Below are 16,145 nucleotides of genomic sequence, written 5' to 3'. Positions count from 1 at the left end.
ATGATTTCCATGGTCAAAACTTAACAAAATCATTTTTTTTTTATATAAAAATAATCCGCTTCCTTTTTTGCATGAAAAACCGATGAGCGTAGACCAAGTATTTTCGGTGTGAATATAGAAACTTCGTTGAACACAACCGATTCTTTATTTAAAATACGAAAATTTCTCATAATTAGAATGGAAAATGATCAATTTTATTATTTGATTGAATAGATTTTGAAAAATAAACAATTATCAAGAAACACTTGTGGTCAGAAGTTATTTTAAAAATATTTTAAAAAATAAAGCTACATCCAATGCGTCTAGTACTCTAATATTATTGTTTGATCATCTGTATCGGCCACGGCCTTTAAAAAATATTGTAAACCCAACATTTTTCTTGTAGAAAACGCGATATTTTAAAGTTTGGAACTTGAAATTCAAACGCTCAATATTGTACATGCATAAGATGCAAGCTTTTAATAATTTACGAATGACCAATTTTTGATGAAACACCATTAAATTGCTAAATTTTCAACTTTATCGAAGTTAACAGTTCAAAGATTAAAATTATATAAAATGTCCCTCTGTCAATTCAACAAAACTTAAAAACTTATTTCCTCGTTTTAAGCTCAATAAAAATGTAAAAAACAACAAAGTTTCTCTTCCAATCATATAACGTTCAAAGTTTATATTTTGCAATTTATAATTGCTCACTTTAAATGAACAGTCAAATATAGCTTAATATTACCAAACTGTTTATTTTCTTTAATTAGAAAACTTAAAATTGAATGGGTTAAAAATAGAATATTTTAGAGTAACAAAGTATTTAAACATACAATTTGAAATTGAATGAAATCGTTTTAATTATGAACCTATTAATTTAAAATGATTTAAAAAATTAAAATTGTTTATAAAGTTTTAATGCGTTTAACTATTAAGGCTTTCAAATTGAAACAGTTTAATTTTCAACCTTTAAAGCTGAAAATTAATTAATTTTGAAAATGTTCAGAATCGTCTCGTAAAATGAATTATTGTTAAATTTTTGACACTCGAACGTTCAGATTTTAAATTGTAATGAATTTATATTTACAGTTGATCAAGTTAAATGTTTTTTTTTTTAATACAAAATTTTAAAACTAAAAGGTTTTTAAATTTCAACTTTTTATGTCTTCAAAACATTAAAGTTAACTTTAAACTTTTAACTATTAAATTCTTTAAATTGAAAGTGTACGGTTAAAAATGAAGACATCAAATAGAAAATTTGCAATCTAAAAGATTTTAGAAGCACGCATTGTAAACTGAATTACTTCGAATTAAAAAAAGTTAACAATTGAACATAATATTTAAACAATTTTACATCGAACTTATTTTAAATTGTATTGTATCATAGCATGATATCAAATTTGTCATATTTCAAGTGATAAACATAGATTTTTGCACTGAAAATTTGTCAAATTTCCGTTAAAAAATAAATTCGCTGGCATTTCCTGTTTTTAACAAAATTGATACTTCACAAAAAAGATGTAGGATTTTCTTGATTTATCAACGTAAACAAAAACGGAATTCAATTTTAATTATACTTTTACTCTTTTTAAAAGAGCACATTTTTAAAACTTTTCACCGTAAAAAATATCACGTAATTTCCAATAAGAACAGTTGATAAAATTTAATAAACAGTGTTACTGCAGAAATGCTTTAATCTCAAACGTGGATGTTCAACAAAAATGTTAAAAAGCCTTGTAACAAAAAAAAACAAAAAGAAACAAAAAAAGTGAACAATGAATTTGTCAATATGGAATGCAAGCAGCAAAAGCATCCAGTCACTCAACCCCAACACAAACAAATCGAAGTGTCATTCTGTAGTAAACAAAAAGACTCGAGCATTCGAAAAGAAAATTCTAAAAAATTCTGAAAAACTTAAAAAATAAAAAAATAAAGTTACTAACCTTTTCGAGACACTCCTGACCGATTGCCCTGGGGTCGACCTGGACCTCTAGGATCACCGAGTTCGCCTGGCTGACGAGACACCACATTTTTCCAGCAGATTCTGTATTTCCCAGGAACGACGTCAGCACGACAGCTTTTTCCTCAAGCTCTCTTGGTCCTTCGTAAACCCGTTACAAGACTTACAAGGCCCGGGGGCATGTAATACAATAAAAACTGAACCAAAACACACGGCACAACACGGTCTGCGCTCGAGACTAGACTCTGCTCTCCGGAATCGCGGTTGGTCGGCGACCGGCTCTTCCTGACGCGCTTCTTGTCATAACAAATTAAAGAAACAATTGATCTGGCCCAACTGTCACCTCGCGAAAACCCGCGACCACCTTTTCGTACAACGACAAAGACAACAAACTGTTCGAACTAGAGCTCGTACGGACGAGTACGGACTCGTCGGCTTCCATTTCTCGGCACGAATGGCACGGTGTGGAGGAAGACAGCTGATCGTTCTCACCGTTTATTTTACTGCCCCTCCCTCCCGCAACCCATACGACAGCGTCTTACGGAGTGGCTTGCTCTGCGCAGTCGCGGGAAGATTCGAAATTTAAATTTGAACATGCGGGGGTCGCCACATCCCTATGTCATGTCCGAGCCGTAACTAGGGTGATGCACTCTATGTCTTCATAATGGGCGCAGAGCTCCCTATTCTAAAAATTTTAATTTTCAATTTGAAAAAAAAAATTAGTATTTTAGGCCTCGGACTCGCGAAACTATTGACACTTTTTGATAGTTTTTAAAAATAATACAACTATTTTAAGGATGGTCCATGAACTACGTTCCTAATTTCAGGAGAGGGTGTCAAGCTCAAAACTACGATTAATTATAAGAGTGAGGAGGGGGGGGGGGTGAAATGGAAGTAGCGTTACGAACTTTAGATAAGAACTGAAATTATTACGATAGATAAGTAATACGAATATTTGTATTGAATATACAAAATAAAATCTTGTTTCCATTATAAGATTATGAATCTAAAAGTTTAATTAACTTATTTTTTAAATTAACCAAACAAAATTATTATTATAATTTATTGTTAATAAGGGTATTAACCTTTAAAGATAAAATTATAAATTATATTATAAATTATTAAAAATGTTCTAATGTGACAGAATAGTGTAATTAATTTAAAATTCATAAATAAAATTTAATAACAAATTTTTCTTAGGAAAAATGATATGCATAAATAAGCGATTATTATGATATAGTAAATGATGTAATCACTATAATTGAAATTACTATAATTATTCTTGTGACAGATAAGTTTATTAATTTTAGAAATTCAATATATACAATTTATTCAATGTGGTTTATTCAAGGATTCCACAATTTGATAGAAAATTAAGTTTTGTGTACAAAATTAAACTAATTTTATGGAAGTTTAGATTTTTGGTAGAAAATTAGGTTTATTTCATTTTAAAAATCATATTTTTAGGTTAAAATTAAACCATTTATAACTAATTCGTCTTTTTGACTTTAAAAATTGAACAATTTTGTTCAAAATGAATGTACTTCGTTGAATATTTCTTTTTTTTCTGTAGAAAATTATTTTTCTTTCTGTAAAATTTATCTTGTAGGTTGAAAATGTAACTATTTGGATGAAAATTAATCTTTTTTAATTGAAAATTCAACTACTTGGTTGAAGGTTGAACCGGTTTGTTACAAACTCATACCTTTTTTATATTCATCCCCTTCGTTGAAAATTTAACTATTTCATTTTTAGAAAATTATTCTTCCGAGTTAAAAAAATCATTTTTTTGGATGAACTCTTTTACTTGAAATTCGATTTTTTTTTATTTGTTAATTAATGTTTTTGACTAATAATGCAACTCATCCATTTTTGGTTGAAAAATAATACTTATGTTGAAAGTTTATATAATTTTAATAAAAGTGCAATTGCTTGGTTCTAAATTAGTTTGGATTGGTTGACGATTTAAACATTTGGTAGAAAATTGAACTATTCGGTCTAAAACAAACTTTTTGGTTAAAAATGTATCAATTTTTAAGATAATTTACCTTAACTTTTTTGGTAAAATCGTATTTTCGGGTCTCAAATTCAACCTTCATATAGATAATTGGTCCTTTTGGCTAATCTAATTTTATTTATCATTGTTTTTAAATTAAAAATAACCCTCTTTCCTATAGGTTTTGATAGAATTTTGGACTACTTTACTTCATCTTGAGGGGTAGGTGGGGGGCGGTTATCTACGACTACTTTGGAGGGTGGGTAGAAAAGGGTGCCAAAAAGCACTTTTTGTGCACAAAAGTCTGTCTACATTCTTGTCATTTTTGTCGAATGAACAAGAACTGTCGATTATTTAAACAATATTAATAAATAATTTCACATTTTTACCATTTTTCCATGATTAATATTAATTTTTCTTGTTAAATCAATAAGAAATGCCTTTCCAATCATTCCTTTTTGTTCTATTTTTCTAATTAAGAAAAAGTGTTGATTATTTAAACAATATTAATAATAAAAAATCACTGTTTGGCCATTTTTCCATGATTAATAATATTTTTTTCGCTGAATGAACTGAAAAACCAAGGTCATTATATACGTGTTTATCAAAGGTGTGATTATGGAAAGATTGTCCAAGTGTGAATTTGTTTATAAATATTGTTTAAATAATCAACAATTTCTCTAAGGAAGAAACATTGAAAACATATTATGAGAAGGAGTCATTGGTAAGACATTCCTAGTTCATTTCACGATAAAAAGCCTATCCATACAAAAATGGCCAAAACGTACATTTATTCAAGAAAATTGTTGAAATAATAATTATTTTTATCAATTTGAACAAAATTACGTCTAACAGACACTGGGAATACATTTTTAATTCGTTCCGCAGAAAGAAATTGGTCCTGTTCGTGGAATAATGCTGAAAATGGGAATTGGTTTATAAATGCTGTTTAAATAATAGATAGTAGTTGTTAAATTGGAAAAAATAAAAACCTCATTCGCAATCGCAAAACTTTGGATGATACTGCAGACAAATTTAGCCTATTCATTGTGGCATACGAAAACTGTGTATTTGCTTATAAAAATGTTTGAATAACGGTCAAACAGAAGATTAAAAAATTCAACTTGAACATTAAAAAAACCTGCATCTGCAAAATTGGGGAGAAAATATTGTTTACTTTGTTGTGAACATACAAATTTTTTGGGCAAAGTGAATTTTCTGCCTGACTCGTTGTACCCGGAATTTGCGCGGATTAAAATCCGTTGAAAATTGGCTTATAGACAGACTTTTGTCAAAAAAAAGTGCTTTTGGGCACACTCTGCGACCGTTTGAATAATTAGTTCAAATTTCCTGTCACATATCTGGTTTAATCTGGTTCTTAATTGATTAATTAATTCGTTATTCAAACAATCAACCAGAAACCTTACTAAACATTTAACAACATGGCCGAAAAATGAAACATCATCAGCATTGTGGACGCTCTTTTAATCGAAATCTCCGAATTTTATTTGGAACTGACTAGTAGTACGGAATTTTCCCCAAAGTTACGCTTAACGAGCTCGATTTAGTTCCTACTAACAATACCAGTCACGTGCTATGCCAAATAATATGTCCAAAAAGTATCCAAAAAAATTTCTCAGAAATATTATTTTTATTTTAGAGGATTATTTCTATAATTGTCTTAAAATCTCCTGGATTTGTGTTTGAAAATTGTGAAATCATTTGTACTGTTTTAAATCTTTTCAAATATTCTCTGAAAATTAATTATTTAATATTCCCAGGAATCTTAAGACAATTTTGTTATGACCTTGAAACCTTTTAAAATAGTATTTAAGTAGGATTTTTATCTCAAAACCTTCAAAATTTTGATATTGTTTTAAGTTTTTAAAAATATTTTCAAATTTTTAAGTACTTTTGAAATATCTCAAAAAGGTCTAAATATCTTTTAAACTGATTTGAACGTTTCATAATTTTTTGAAAAAATTCTGCCTAATTAGAAAAAGGGCTTTTAAATCTTCCAGATTCTTCCTTAATAATTTTGTAAATATTTTAGAATTTCTTTAAATCTTTCTAAATATTCTCGTGAAATAAATTTTGTAAATGAAAAAATCATGATTTAAATTTTCCCATAAATCTTAATCTCCAATGGTTTAAAAATTAACAATTTTTACATCGTTAATTATACTTATCAAAATTCAACCATCTCAATTTCGAATTCCAAATTTTAAAAATATGAAAAATGCACCTTCTTATTTTTGCAATACGTCATTTGCGAGATAAATTAGAAATTTTTTTATTTTTGGTCAAATCATTACTTTGTTTATTACAAACTTTTCCAATTTTGTTGACGGATTCAAATGGATTAGTTTAATTTTAAGTTAAATTAACTAATTTTCGACCATAGAGATATCAATTTTCTACTAAAATTATGCAATATGAAGTGGTTTAATTTTATTTTCAATCCTGGAGATCAATTTTCCCCGCAAAAGACGAAATTTCAACGAAATAGATCAATTTTCAAGTTAAAAATATTAATTGTCAACTAAAAATAGAATAATTAAATTTTAAACTAACATCAACAAATTTTCCAAAAAATAGTTTAATTTTAAACAAAATTGATGAATTATTAAACAAGAACATTAATTTTCTACCAGATGGCGATTTTTCAACAAAATATATGAATGTTCAACTCTTGAATCTTCAACCAAAGCAGATTATTAATTTTCAAAGATGTAGTTGCATTTTTAATTTAAAAAAAAAGATAACATTTTTACCAGGGATGAATAAAGAAAAAAGTTCATTTTTGACCAATGGAGCTAAATTTTTAGGTGAGAGTTGGAATTTCAATCAAAGACGATTAATTTTCTACCAAAATAGATAAATTTTCATCAAAAGAGTTAATTTTTTCAGATACAAAGTCATATGCTCTAGAAAAATATTGTAGATCTGTTTCGGGTCAGCAACTTTTGTTTATTCATTTTTTTCATTGTTTGTGTCGTTTGCCCAAAATTTTAATTTTTTTTGACGATTATGACAAAAAGTACGCGTTACAGAAAAAAGTGATAGATTAAATTTATAGATCTTTTTTGGGTGTACAACTTTTTTTTCATACCTTGCATGGATTCTCCAAAAATTTTATTTTTTATTTTTAATATTATTTTTCACCATTAAAACAAAAACTACGAATCATCTCAAAAAATAAGTTATAACAAATTTTCAGTTCTTCTTTTGATTGACAACTTTTGTTTATTTATTTTTTTCGTTGCTTGTGTCGATTGTCCGAAAAATTTTATTTCTTATTTTTAATGTTGTTTTTCAGGAATAAAACAAAAACTACGCGTCTTATAAACCAGTAATTAATAACACACTCGCAGATATTTTTTGGGTGCACAATTATTGTCTCATCTTTTTTCGTATGTTGCATAGTTTGGCCGAAAAGTAAAAATTATTGCAAATAATTTTATTGTACGATAAAAATTTGAATTTTTGATTTTTTAGGAAAATTCGAAAAGTTGTTATGATATTTTAATAGGGCTTTAAAAAAGCAACGTATTTCTCTACTGACTTTTTTTTTTTATATCGAGCATTGTTTGTCTGAATTTTCGTTTTACTTTTTTTTTTAATTTTGCGAATGCTATATAACTCTGATACTTTTCTTTTGATCGAAAAAGCGTTTGGATTTTCCAATTACTACGAACAGTGGCACATAGAATTTCTAAATTTTAAATAGCTGACTAACGAACTTGACCTTCAGTTTCCGAAACTAAAAGAGTGTACCAAAGGCTAATCTAATAGCTTAATTCTTTCAGAAGTTTCATATTCTAAGCTAGACATACATAGTAGAAACTAGAGAGGTTCAATTTTTTTTTTAGAATTCTAAGACATATTAACGGCAAACTTTTTTGAATTTACAAAGAAATAAAAGTAAAAAGAAATATTTAGAGGTTCCGCAAGGTGCATGAAGTTTCACACGTATTTCCTACAAAAAAGACGTTTTTGTATATTTGATTCAGAATCGTCAATTTTAAGTGAATTGGGTTGAAACGCAACATTTTTCTTTACAATCATCCAGAGAATGCGCATAAACGTAAGTGAAAAGATGGGTTTTGCGAGTTTTTGGCGCCAATTGTTATATTTTTGCGGTTTTTTTCATGCATAAAATACTACTTTACACTGATGAGATGTTATTATTATTAATAATATTCAATTTGAATAATGCTAGAAATTTGCGGCTGTTCTTGAAATTTGCAAACAGTTTTTTCTGAATTTTTACACATTTTACCCACTTGTTACTGAGTAAAGTAATGAATAATGCAAGTTAACATAGTTACTTAAACAATTGATTACTTTTTATAACTATCCTCTGTTAGATAATTACTAGAAAGCTGTGGGGTTTTCTTTAATTTCAAACTTTTTTGTTTACATTTCACTAAGAGTTTTATAATAGTAAAAGAAATGTAAGAAACATCATTTTTTAAACAAGCAATTATTTTTTATAATTATTTTCTTCTATAATAATGATAGATGGTTGCGTTTTTTCAGATATTCTACTTTGTGTCAACTTTTCACTCAAATCGAGGTAATAATTATTCAAGTTTGCAAACAATTGAACCGTGGTATCGTAGAACGGGATATAGAATATTTATTCAGTAGTTGGGGGGGGGGGGAGGTCCCAGCCACTTGGTTTTGAAATTTGAATGACGTTTGGGGGCCTCCCCACTCCTCAAGATATATTTTATATCCCGTTCTATATTTTATCTCCTGCAGTTACTACTTCAAGGAAAATTTCCATTTTAATATTATCCATACAGAAAATTAAAAAAATATTTCGAATATCTGTTTTATTTCAAAAAATATATTCACAAAAAAGAAAGAGATTGTGTGAAAATTGATTCTGCTCATTTTAAAAATATTAATTGTTCATAATCAAAAAGGCAAAGAAAGATTAAACATTTCAGAAAACCCGCAATTTTTTATCACTTATCTGAGAGAACAGAGTTATGAACAAAAATAAATTGTTTCAACAATTATGTTGGTTCACTTGATTATTTATTACTTTACGAAGTCAAAAGTTGGTAAAAAGTTAAAAATTTCATTTAAAAAAAAACACAAATATCTGCCATTAATATAGATAAAGATAGTTATAAGCCGTTATAATTTAAGCAATTTGCTAAATTTAAATAATTATTAATTCACTCAAAGTTAGAAATTGAAAAAAATAGTTGAAAATTTCTGAAAAGCCACAACTTTCTACCTTTAAGCAAAGGGAATAGTATTAACAATAATAATAAATCGTTTAAATGATTTTATTGGTTTACTTGAATTAATTATTAGTTCACTCTAATTGAAAAGTAGATAGAAAGTTAAAAATTGCAGAAAAAACGCAACTAAATCTAATACCAATATAGAAGAATATAACTATAAACGATAATAATTTGCTTAAAAAATTATTTTTGCTAAATGGAGTTAGATATTAACCAATTCCAAGTGCAAAGTAGACAAAGTTGAAAATATCAGGAAAAAAACACAATTTCTAACATTATTCAAAGAGAATATTAAAAATGATAATAGTTTAAACAATTATTTTTCGTTCATATTAATTAACTCTTACCTCACTATAAATAAAAATGTTGCTAAAAATTGAAATTTTGTTTTAAAAACGCGAGTTTCTAACTCTGTTATAAGAGAAAATTGTTTTAAAAAACAATAATAAATTGTTTAAAGAATTTTTGTAAATATCTAGTGAACAGTATAAAGTAATACTTGATATTTTAAAAACGAAATGAGCTTAAAAAGCAGCAAAAAATCATAATTAGGTTGAAAAACTCGAAAATCCCATTTTTTCATTTATAGGGTTTTTTTGGGACCTAATAAAACAGACTTAAGGGAGTAATATTTGAACAGTAATGTCTATTTTATATGAATTACATGACTAGTTGTGGGGAGAAATGGTGGGTTTAACGATTCAACTAATATTCACGATTTTGTACTAAATTTACAAACACGTCTATCTCTCTTATAGGAAAGACAAAATATCAATTTTTTAACAAAAACCAGGTTTCTACGAAAAAAATGGAACTTTAGATTCAAAAAGAAGAATTTTGCTTAACTAAAAAAGATGAATTTTTAAGAAAATAGTTCAATTCACCAACAAATGGTTGCATTCTTACCCAAAAAGATTCAATTTGTCCTAGAACAGAGGAAATTTTAATAAAAAACGAGTATTCTTTTTAAGTTGTACTATCATCCGGAAAAAATTTTTGTTAATTTTTCTACACCAAGATATGAAGTTTAAATAAAAAAAAAATTTTCTACGAAATAGTTAAATTTTCGACAAAACAATAGAATTTTCAACTAAACAATTTTATTTTTATCCAAGAAAAATGAAATTTCTCGTAAAACAGATGATTTTTAATAAAAAAAATTCATAAAATAGGTGTATTTTCATCCAGAAAAGATTTATTTCTCTTTTCAACACAAAATATTAAATTGAAAAAAAGTAAATTTTGCTAGAAATAATTTAATTTCTCTTATAACAAATGAAGTTTAAATTCAAATTTTTTTCAAATAGTTGAGTTTTCATCCAAAAAAGATTTCAGTTCTCTTTTCAACAAGAAAATATTAAATTTAAGTAAAAAGTAAATTTGATACGAAATAGCTAAATTTCAACGAAACACTGGCATTTTTATCCAAGGAATATGTAATTTCTGCTAAAGCAGGTGAATTAATGAAAAGAGAAACTTAAAAAAAATTGTTGAATTTTCAACGGAGAAGTTGCATATTTCTACTAAAAAATATGAACTTTTAAATAAATAAAAATCAGAAAAGTTTCATCAAAAACAAATTTCAGTTGATTTATCAGCAACAAAATATGAATTTTAAACAAAAGATCAATGTTCTAAGAAAAGAGTTAAATTTTCATTCAAGAAGATTTAAATTGACTTTTCAACACAAAAATACGAATTTGAAACAAAAAGTAAATTTTCTAGAAAATAGTTGAATTTTCAACAAAACAGTTGCATTTTTATCCAAGAAAAATTCAATATTTCTACTAAAAAAGATGAACTTTTAAATGAAAATGACAAATTTTCATAAAAAGTGTCACCAAACAAATATTTCAGTTGATTTATCAGCAACAGAAATATCAATTTTAAACAAATGGTTCATGTTAACATCCAAAAAGGATGACTTTTTAAGAAAATTGTAAAATTTTCAACCAAATAATAAAATTTATAACTAAAAAGATAATCTCCAGGAGAAAGTTTTTGCGAATTTGCAAAAAAATAAACTGTTTGGTTGAAAATTTATGTACTTAGGGGAAAATTCTTATTTTTTTTTGCAGAAAATTCAACTATTCTAGCTGAAGATTAATAATTATAGTTGCAAATTCATCAGTTTATTTGAAAAACAATTTTTTAAATTGAAAATTCAACTATTCCAGTTTGAGTTGAAAATTGAACATTTCTAGTTCAAATATCCACAATTTGGAAGAATTTGAAAAAAAAATGGAAAATTCAACTATTTCGTTGAACATTAACGTATTTTGTTTAAAAAAATGTTTTTTATGTGTAGAAAATTATATATTTTTTCAAACTCTTCTCAGCGGTTAAAAATTCTAGTATTCTCGCAAAATATTGATCATTTTAGTTGAAAATTTATCTTTTAGGTTGAAAGTTAAACTCTTGTTAAAAATTAATGTTGTTGAAGATTCATCGTTCTAATTAAAAATTCATTTCTTTGCTCGAAAAATGAGCTGCTTGATTAAGAACTTGTTTTATCTTTAAATGTTTTTGTTCCAGTTGAATATTCCACAATTTTACTTAAAAATTGATCTCTTTGTTCAAATGCAACTACTATTCCAGTTAAATATTATAAATATTATTTTAAAATTCATCAATTGGTCCGAGATCCCGCTGCAAAATTCAACATGTATAATGTTAATGCAAAAATCCAATTTCTTAAATTATATTGTTATTAATTGGCCACTGCTGTAAACGGCTGCCATAGTGATTTTAGTGCAAAGTTAAAAAACAATGCTCACCTTTGAACTTTTTGCATCTATCGAGTTAATGGACGAATTTTTCATAGATGAAAAATGGCGTCACAGAGTTTGCTGACGATTCGGTTGGACATTTATGCAAAAAAGGAAAGGTTCATTTGGAATCTTGATGACATCTTTATTAAACCTGATTGGATTTGCCGATTTAATTTAGATTCTCACGATACAACTCTACTTCTTCATGTGCGTGGTTTTTGTGACTACGGAAATCCAACATTTGGCAACATTTTGTAAAAGAGTTGTCATCAATCTCTGTGACACCATCATCCCTTTTTTCGCGCAAAAAACACTTTTTCATTGCAGGGATTACTTGCACTAAATTATACTGACGCAATTGCCACGAAAATATCCATCCGAATCTAGTACGGGTTTAAAAAATTTTATTTTTGCATTAACATTATACACGTCGAATTTTGCAGCAGGATCTCGGACTAACTCTGTTTGAAAATGTAACATTTTTTTCACGTTACTTATTTTTGTTGAAAGTTATTTTCTTAAACTTATTCCAATTGAAAATTCCATAGTTGTGATATTTAATTATTTAGACAATACCCCTAGCGTAATCAAATGTGCTACGTAATTTAAGTACATTCCCTAAAGCACTACTTCTCTTAAATGTAGAAAGAGATTCAACTTAAATTTCAGATCGTTTTTTTATTACTTTGAACACTAATACTGTACAGTGTACATACAGCCAACTTGCAGAAACGTGGAGTACAGATACACAAGGTAGGGCTACTTAGGACTTAAGAGAATTTAAAAGATGTCAAGATTAAATCGGTACATCGTCGCGAGGTTCACAAATTGGGAGCTGCGTGAACCCCGAAAGGCTGTACACGAACGTAAAATATATTAAACATTTGTCCTCGAAGTTACAGAAATATGGAATGACATCTAATAACATACACCTAACGATTTACAGTAAGTTACTAGCCACCACCATTAACTAAAATTTCATATAATTCTTAGAATATATAATATAATATAATATAATATACGCATGCTCCCAAGCTACCTAGGCCTTTTGTTGTTCGGGGAGCATTTGTGCATTTATACAATATCCATATGTGTTCATGATATATATATTATGTGTAATAATACGTCTAAAGCAACTCTCAAACATTCGAATGCGATGGTAAAGTCTCAGCGATAATACGAGTAGGGTTATACTTATTGTCATGTAGACTCTGGAATAATTGATAACCATTGCTAGGAGCGGAAAACCGGAAATTAATCTAATAGTTTGAGTTTCACTTTCTAGCTCTAAGCGGATGACATACATTGCCAAACTTCAAATACTTTGTACGACGTTAGATAAATCTAAGAGATATGACATATAGGCGGATAATAATTCACGTACACTTATATTGTACCATATATACTTTATGCTTTTATGTTTTTTTTTTAAATATATATATAATATTCTGGATATATGTATTATGTGTGCTTAAGCCTCGAAGCGGTAATTCTTGTGCAACTCGGGCTTGATGTCGTACACCAAATCCAAGATTTTCATCATTACCTGAATAATTGGAAAAAATTATTATTACATTCAATATTTTACACAATTTCCATATAGTATGATCTTCAATTTTATGAGAACATTATTTATATCACAGGGATCACATGTAGAAAAAAAAGAAACTCTTCTCATAACAGAAGCGACGGAGTCTTTTTTTCCTATGTTTATGTGCATGTGTGTGTGGGGGGGGGGCAATTAAACAATTAAATGGCACAATTTATACATAGTGTAATGATATAATACTATGTAAAAATGGTACATTTCTCATAAGTAATACATAAACAATAAAAAGTAAATAATGAATAATAATAAATAAATGCAGTTATAAAATTCATACTGCAAAGATGTCACAAGGATTTCAATAATTTTCCTTAGATTTCACCAATAGTACCAAATATTTAACATATTTCATGAATATTTTTAAATATTTCAGATGAATTTCAAACGTTGGACAAACATTTTAAGAACTTCCAATAGATTTAAAAGATTTCACAAAAATTCAAATTATTTTTCAAAGATTTCACAAAGTATTATTATAGATTTAAAAAATTTCACAAAGACTTAAATTATTTCACAAAGTTTTGCGCTAGATTTAAAAGAATTCACAAATATTTCAATAATTTCCCAAAGATTTCAAAAATTCCAGAAAGTTTTTAAATATTGCGCACAGATTTCGGATAGATTCATAAGATTTCAAAGATATTTTTAATATTCCGCAAAAGTTTCTAAAGATTTAAGATAGACTTCAAAAATATTAGAACAATTTTCCGAAGACTTCGAATAGATTTTAAAGAGTGAACAAATATTTCTATAATTAAAAAATATTTTGAATAATTTCACAAATATTATTAGACTTTTCGAAAGTATTTTAAATATTTCTTAAAGATTTCAACAATTTAAGAATGATTTTAGAAGGATTTGAATGATTTCCCAAAGATTTCAAAAATTGCCCGAAGATTTCAATTATATCCTAAAGATTTGATAAAAAATTAAAAGATTTCGCAAAGATTAAAAAAATTTCACAAAGGCTTCCATGATTTCCCAAAGATTTCAATAATTTCACAATAATTACCAAATATTTCAAATATTTTGCAGACTTCCAAATATAGCAGAAAGATTTAAATGCTTTCCCAAAGATTTCACCAAGAATTAAAATATTTCAGATAGATTAAAAATATTTGATAAAAAAATCAAATAAATTTCAAAAAGTGCACACAGATTTGAATAATTTCTCAAGATCTTAATAATTTCACAAATGGTATTAAATATTTCAAATATTTCGCAAAGATATCCAAAGATTTCAGAAAGATTTTAATTATTTCTCGAAGATTTCACATTTTTCAATATGTCGTGAACATTTCAGATAAATTCCGTAAATTGCACAAAGATTTCAAATTCAAGTAAATAAAAGTCAATCAGGTTTTTAACAACAGGAATGGCAACATTACCGAAGATTCTCGAGAAATTTCAACAAGACTTTTATAAATTGCAAATAGGTCAAATGAAAATTAAAAAAAAAATGTTATTGCCAACCAAATAGTTGAATTTTCTGTCTAGAATATTAATTTTCTACCAAAAAATACAAGTTTTCAACTAAAAGTAATGAATCTTCAACAAAAAAATTTCTTTTAAGAAAGCAGTGTAACTTTTAACCAAGAAGTTGAGATTTTAATTGAAAAATAAGAATTTATTCGTCCATAAAAATGAATCCTCAAGATAATAATCAAAAAGATTAATTTTAAACCAAAAAGATTAATTTTCTGCCAAAAAATACGATTTTTTAACTTAATAATTACATTTTCAATCAAAAAAGATCAGTTTTTAACTAAAATTATGAATGTTCAACCAAACCGAAGATTTTTTTAAAACTCGTTCAGCTTTGAACCAAGTAGTTGAATTTTTAACCAAAAAATATGAATTCTCAACGAAAAATATAATAGTTGATATTAAAACCAAAATAGATTTTTATTTTAAATCAAAACGAGTTTTAAATAGATTTTCTACCAAAATAAATGAATTTTTCAAATAAAAGAAAAAAAATTTCAATCAACAAGATTTTTTGGACGAAAAAGAAACAAAACTTTAGGCAAATTACAATAACAAGGGAAAAATAATTTTTAATACAAAATAAAAATTTCGAGTAGCTATTTAAATTTTTTTGTTTATTAAAAAAGCTTTCTGAAGATTTTAGATATGTCAAATAAGTATCTAGAAAATTCATAAAAACATTTTTTAAATTTTATAGAATTTTGCAAAATTATAGAAAAAACTTTTGTCAGTTTAAAATTCATTTAGCACTTTCTGGCGTATTAAATTTAAAAAAAATCTTTTATACATTTTCGAAAATCTTGCAAAATTTTTAAATACTTTTAATTTTGTTTAGGAACCTCTGAAATTCTAAAATTTCTTTTAATTTTTTCGTAAAATTGTCTTGAAATCATCTGGATTCGTTTATGACAATTTTGGAATTCTTTTGTAATGTTTTATTACCTTTTAAAATATTCTCTAAAAATGAAGCTTTTAAATTGAAGAATCACTTTAAATATTCTCAGGAATCTTAAGAAAATTTTTTTATTGTATTGAAACCTTACAAACTATTAGAAAACAAACCTTAGAATTTTAT

At 26.8% G+C, this 16,145-nt stretch overlaps 2 protein-coding genes across 2 annotated transcripts in view; both read right to left on the bottom strand.

Moving 5' to 3' along the window:
* LOC117178022 (E3 ubiquitin-protein ligase MYLIP) overlaps positions 1-2,415 on the bottom strand; it is a 349,268-nt gene extending 346,853 nt beyond the window's left edge. The window contains exon 1 of the mRNA XM_033369216.1: positions 1,929-2,415. Within this exon, the coding sequence (XP_033225107.1) occupies positions 1,929-2,015 (87 nt within the window). The 5' untranslated portion in view covers positions 2,016-2,415. The remainder of the gene's footprint in view (positions 1-1,928) is intronic.
* A 10,219-nt stretch (positions 2,416-12,634) lies between these two features.
* Positions 12,635-16,145, bottom strand: part of LOC117178271 (V-type proton ATPase subunit G) — a 14,195-nt gene continuing 10,684 nt past the window's right edge. The window contains exon 4 of the mRNA XM_033369626.1: positions 12,635-13,522. Coding sequence (XP_033225517.1) covers positions 13,448-13,522 — 75 coding nt within the window. The 3' untranslated portion in view covers positions 12,635-13,447. The remainder of the gene's footprint in view (positions 13,523-16,145) is intronic.

Source organism: Belonocnema kinseyi, chromosome 8 (assembly GCF_010883055.1).
Source record: "Belonocnema kinseyi isolate 2016_QV_RU_SX_M_011 chromosome 8, B_treatae_v1, whole genome shotgun sequence".
Taxonomy (NCBI): Eukaryota; Metazoa; Arthropoda; class Insecta; order Hymenoptera; family Cynipidae; genus Belonocnema; species Belonocnema kinseyi.
Note: the sequence above shows the minus strand (reverse complement) of the source record. Positions and strands in the feature narration are given on the sequence as shown.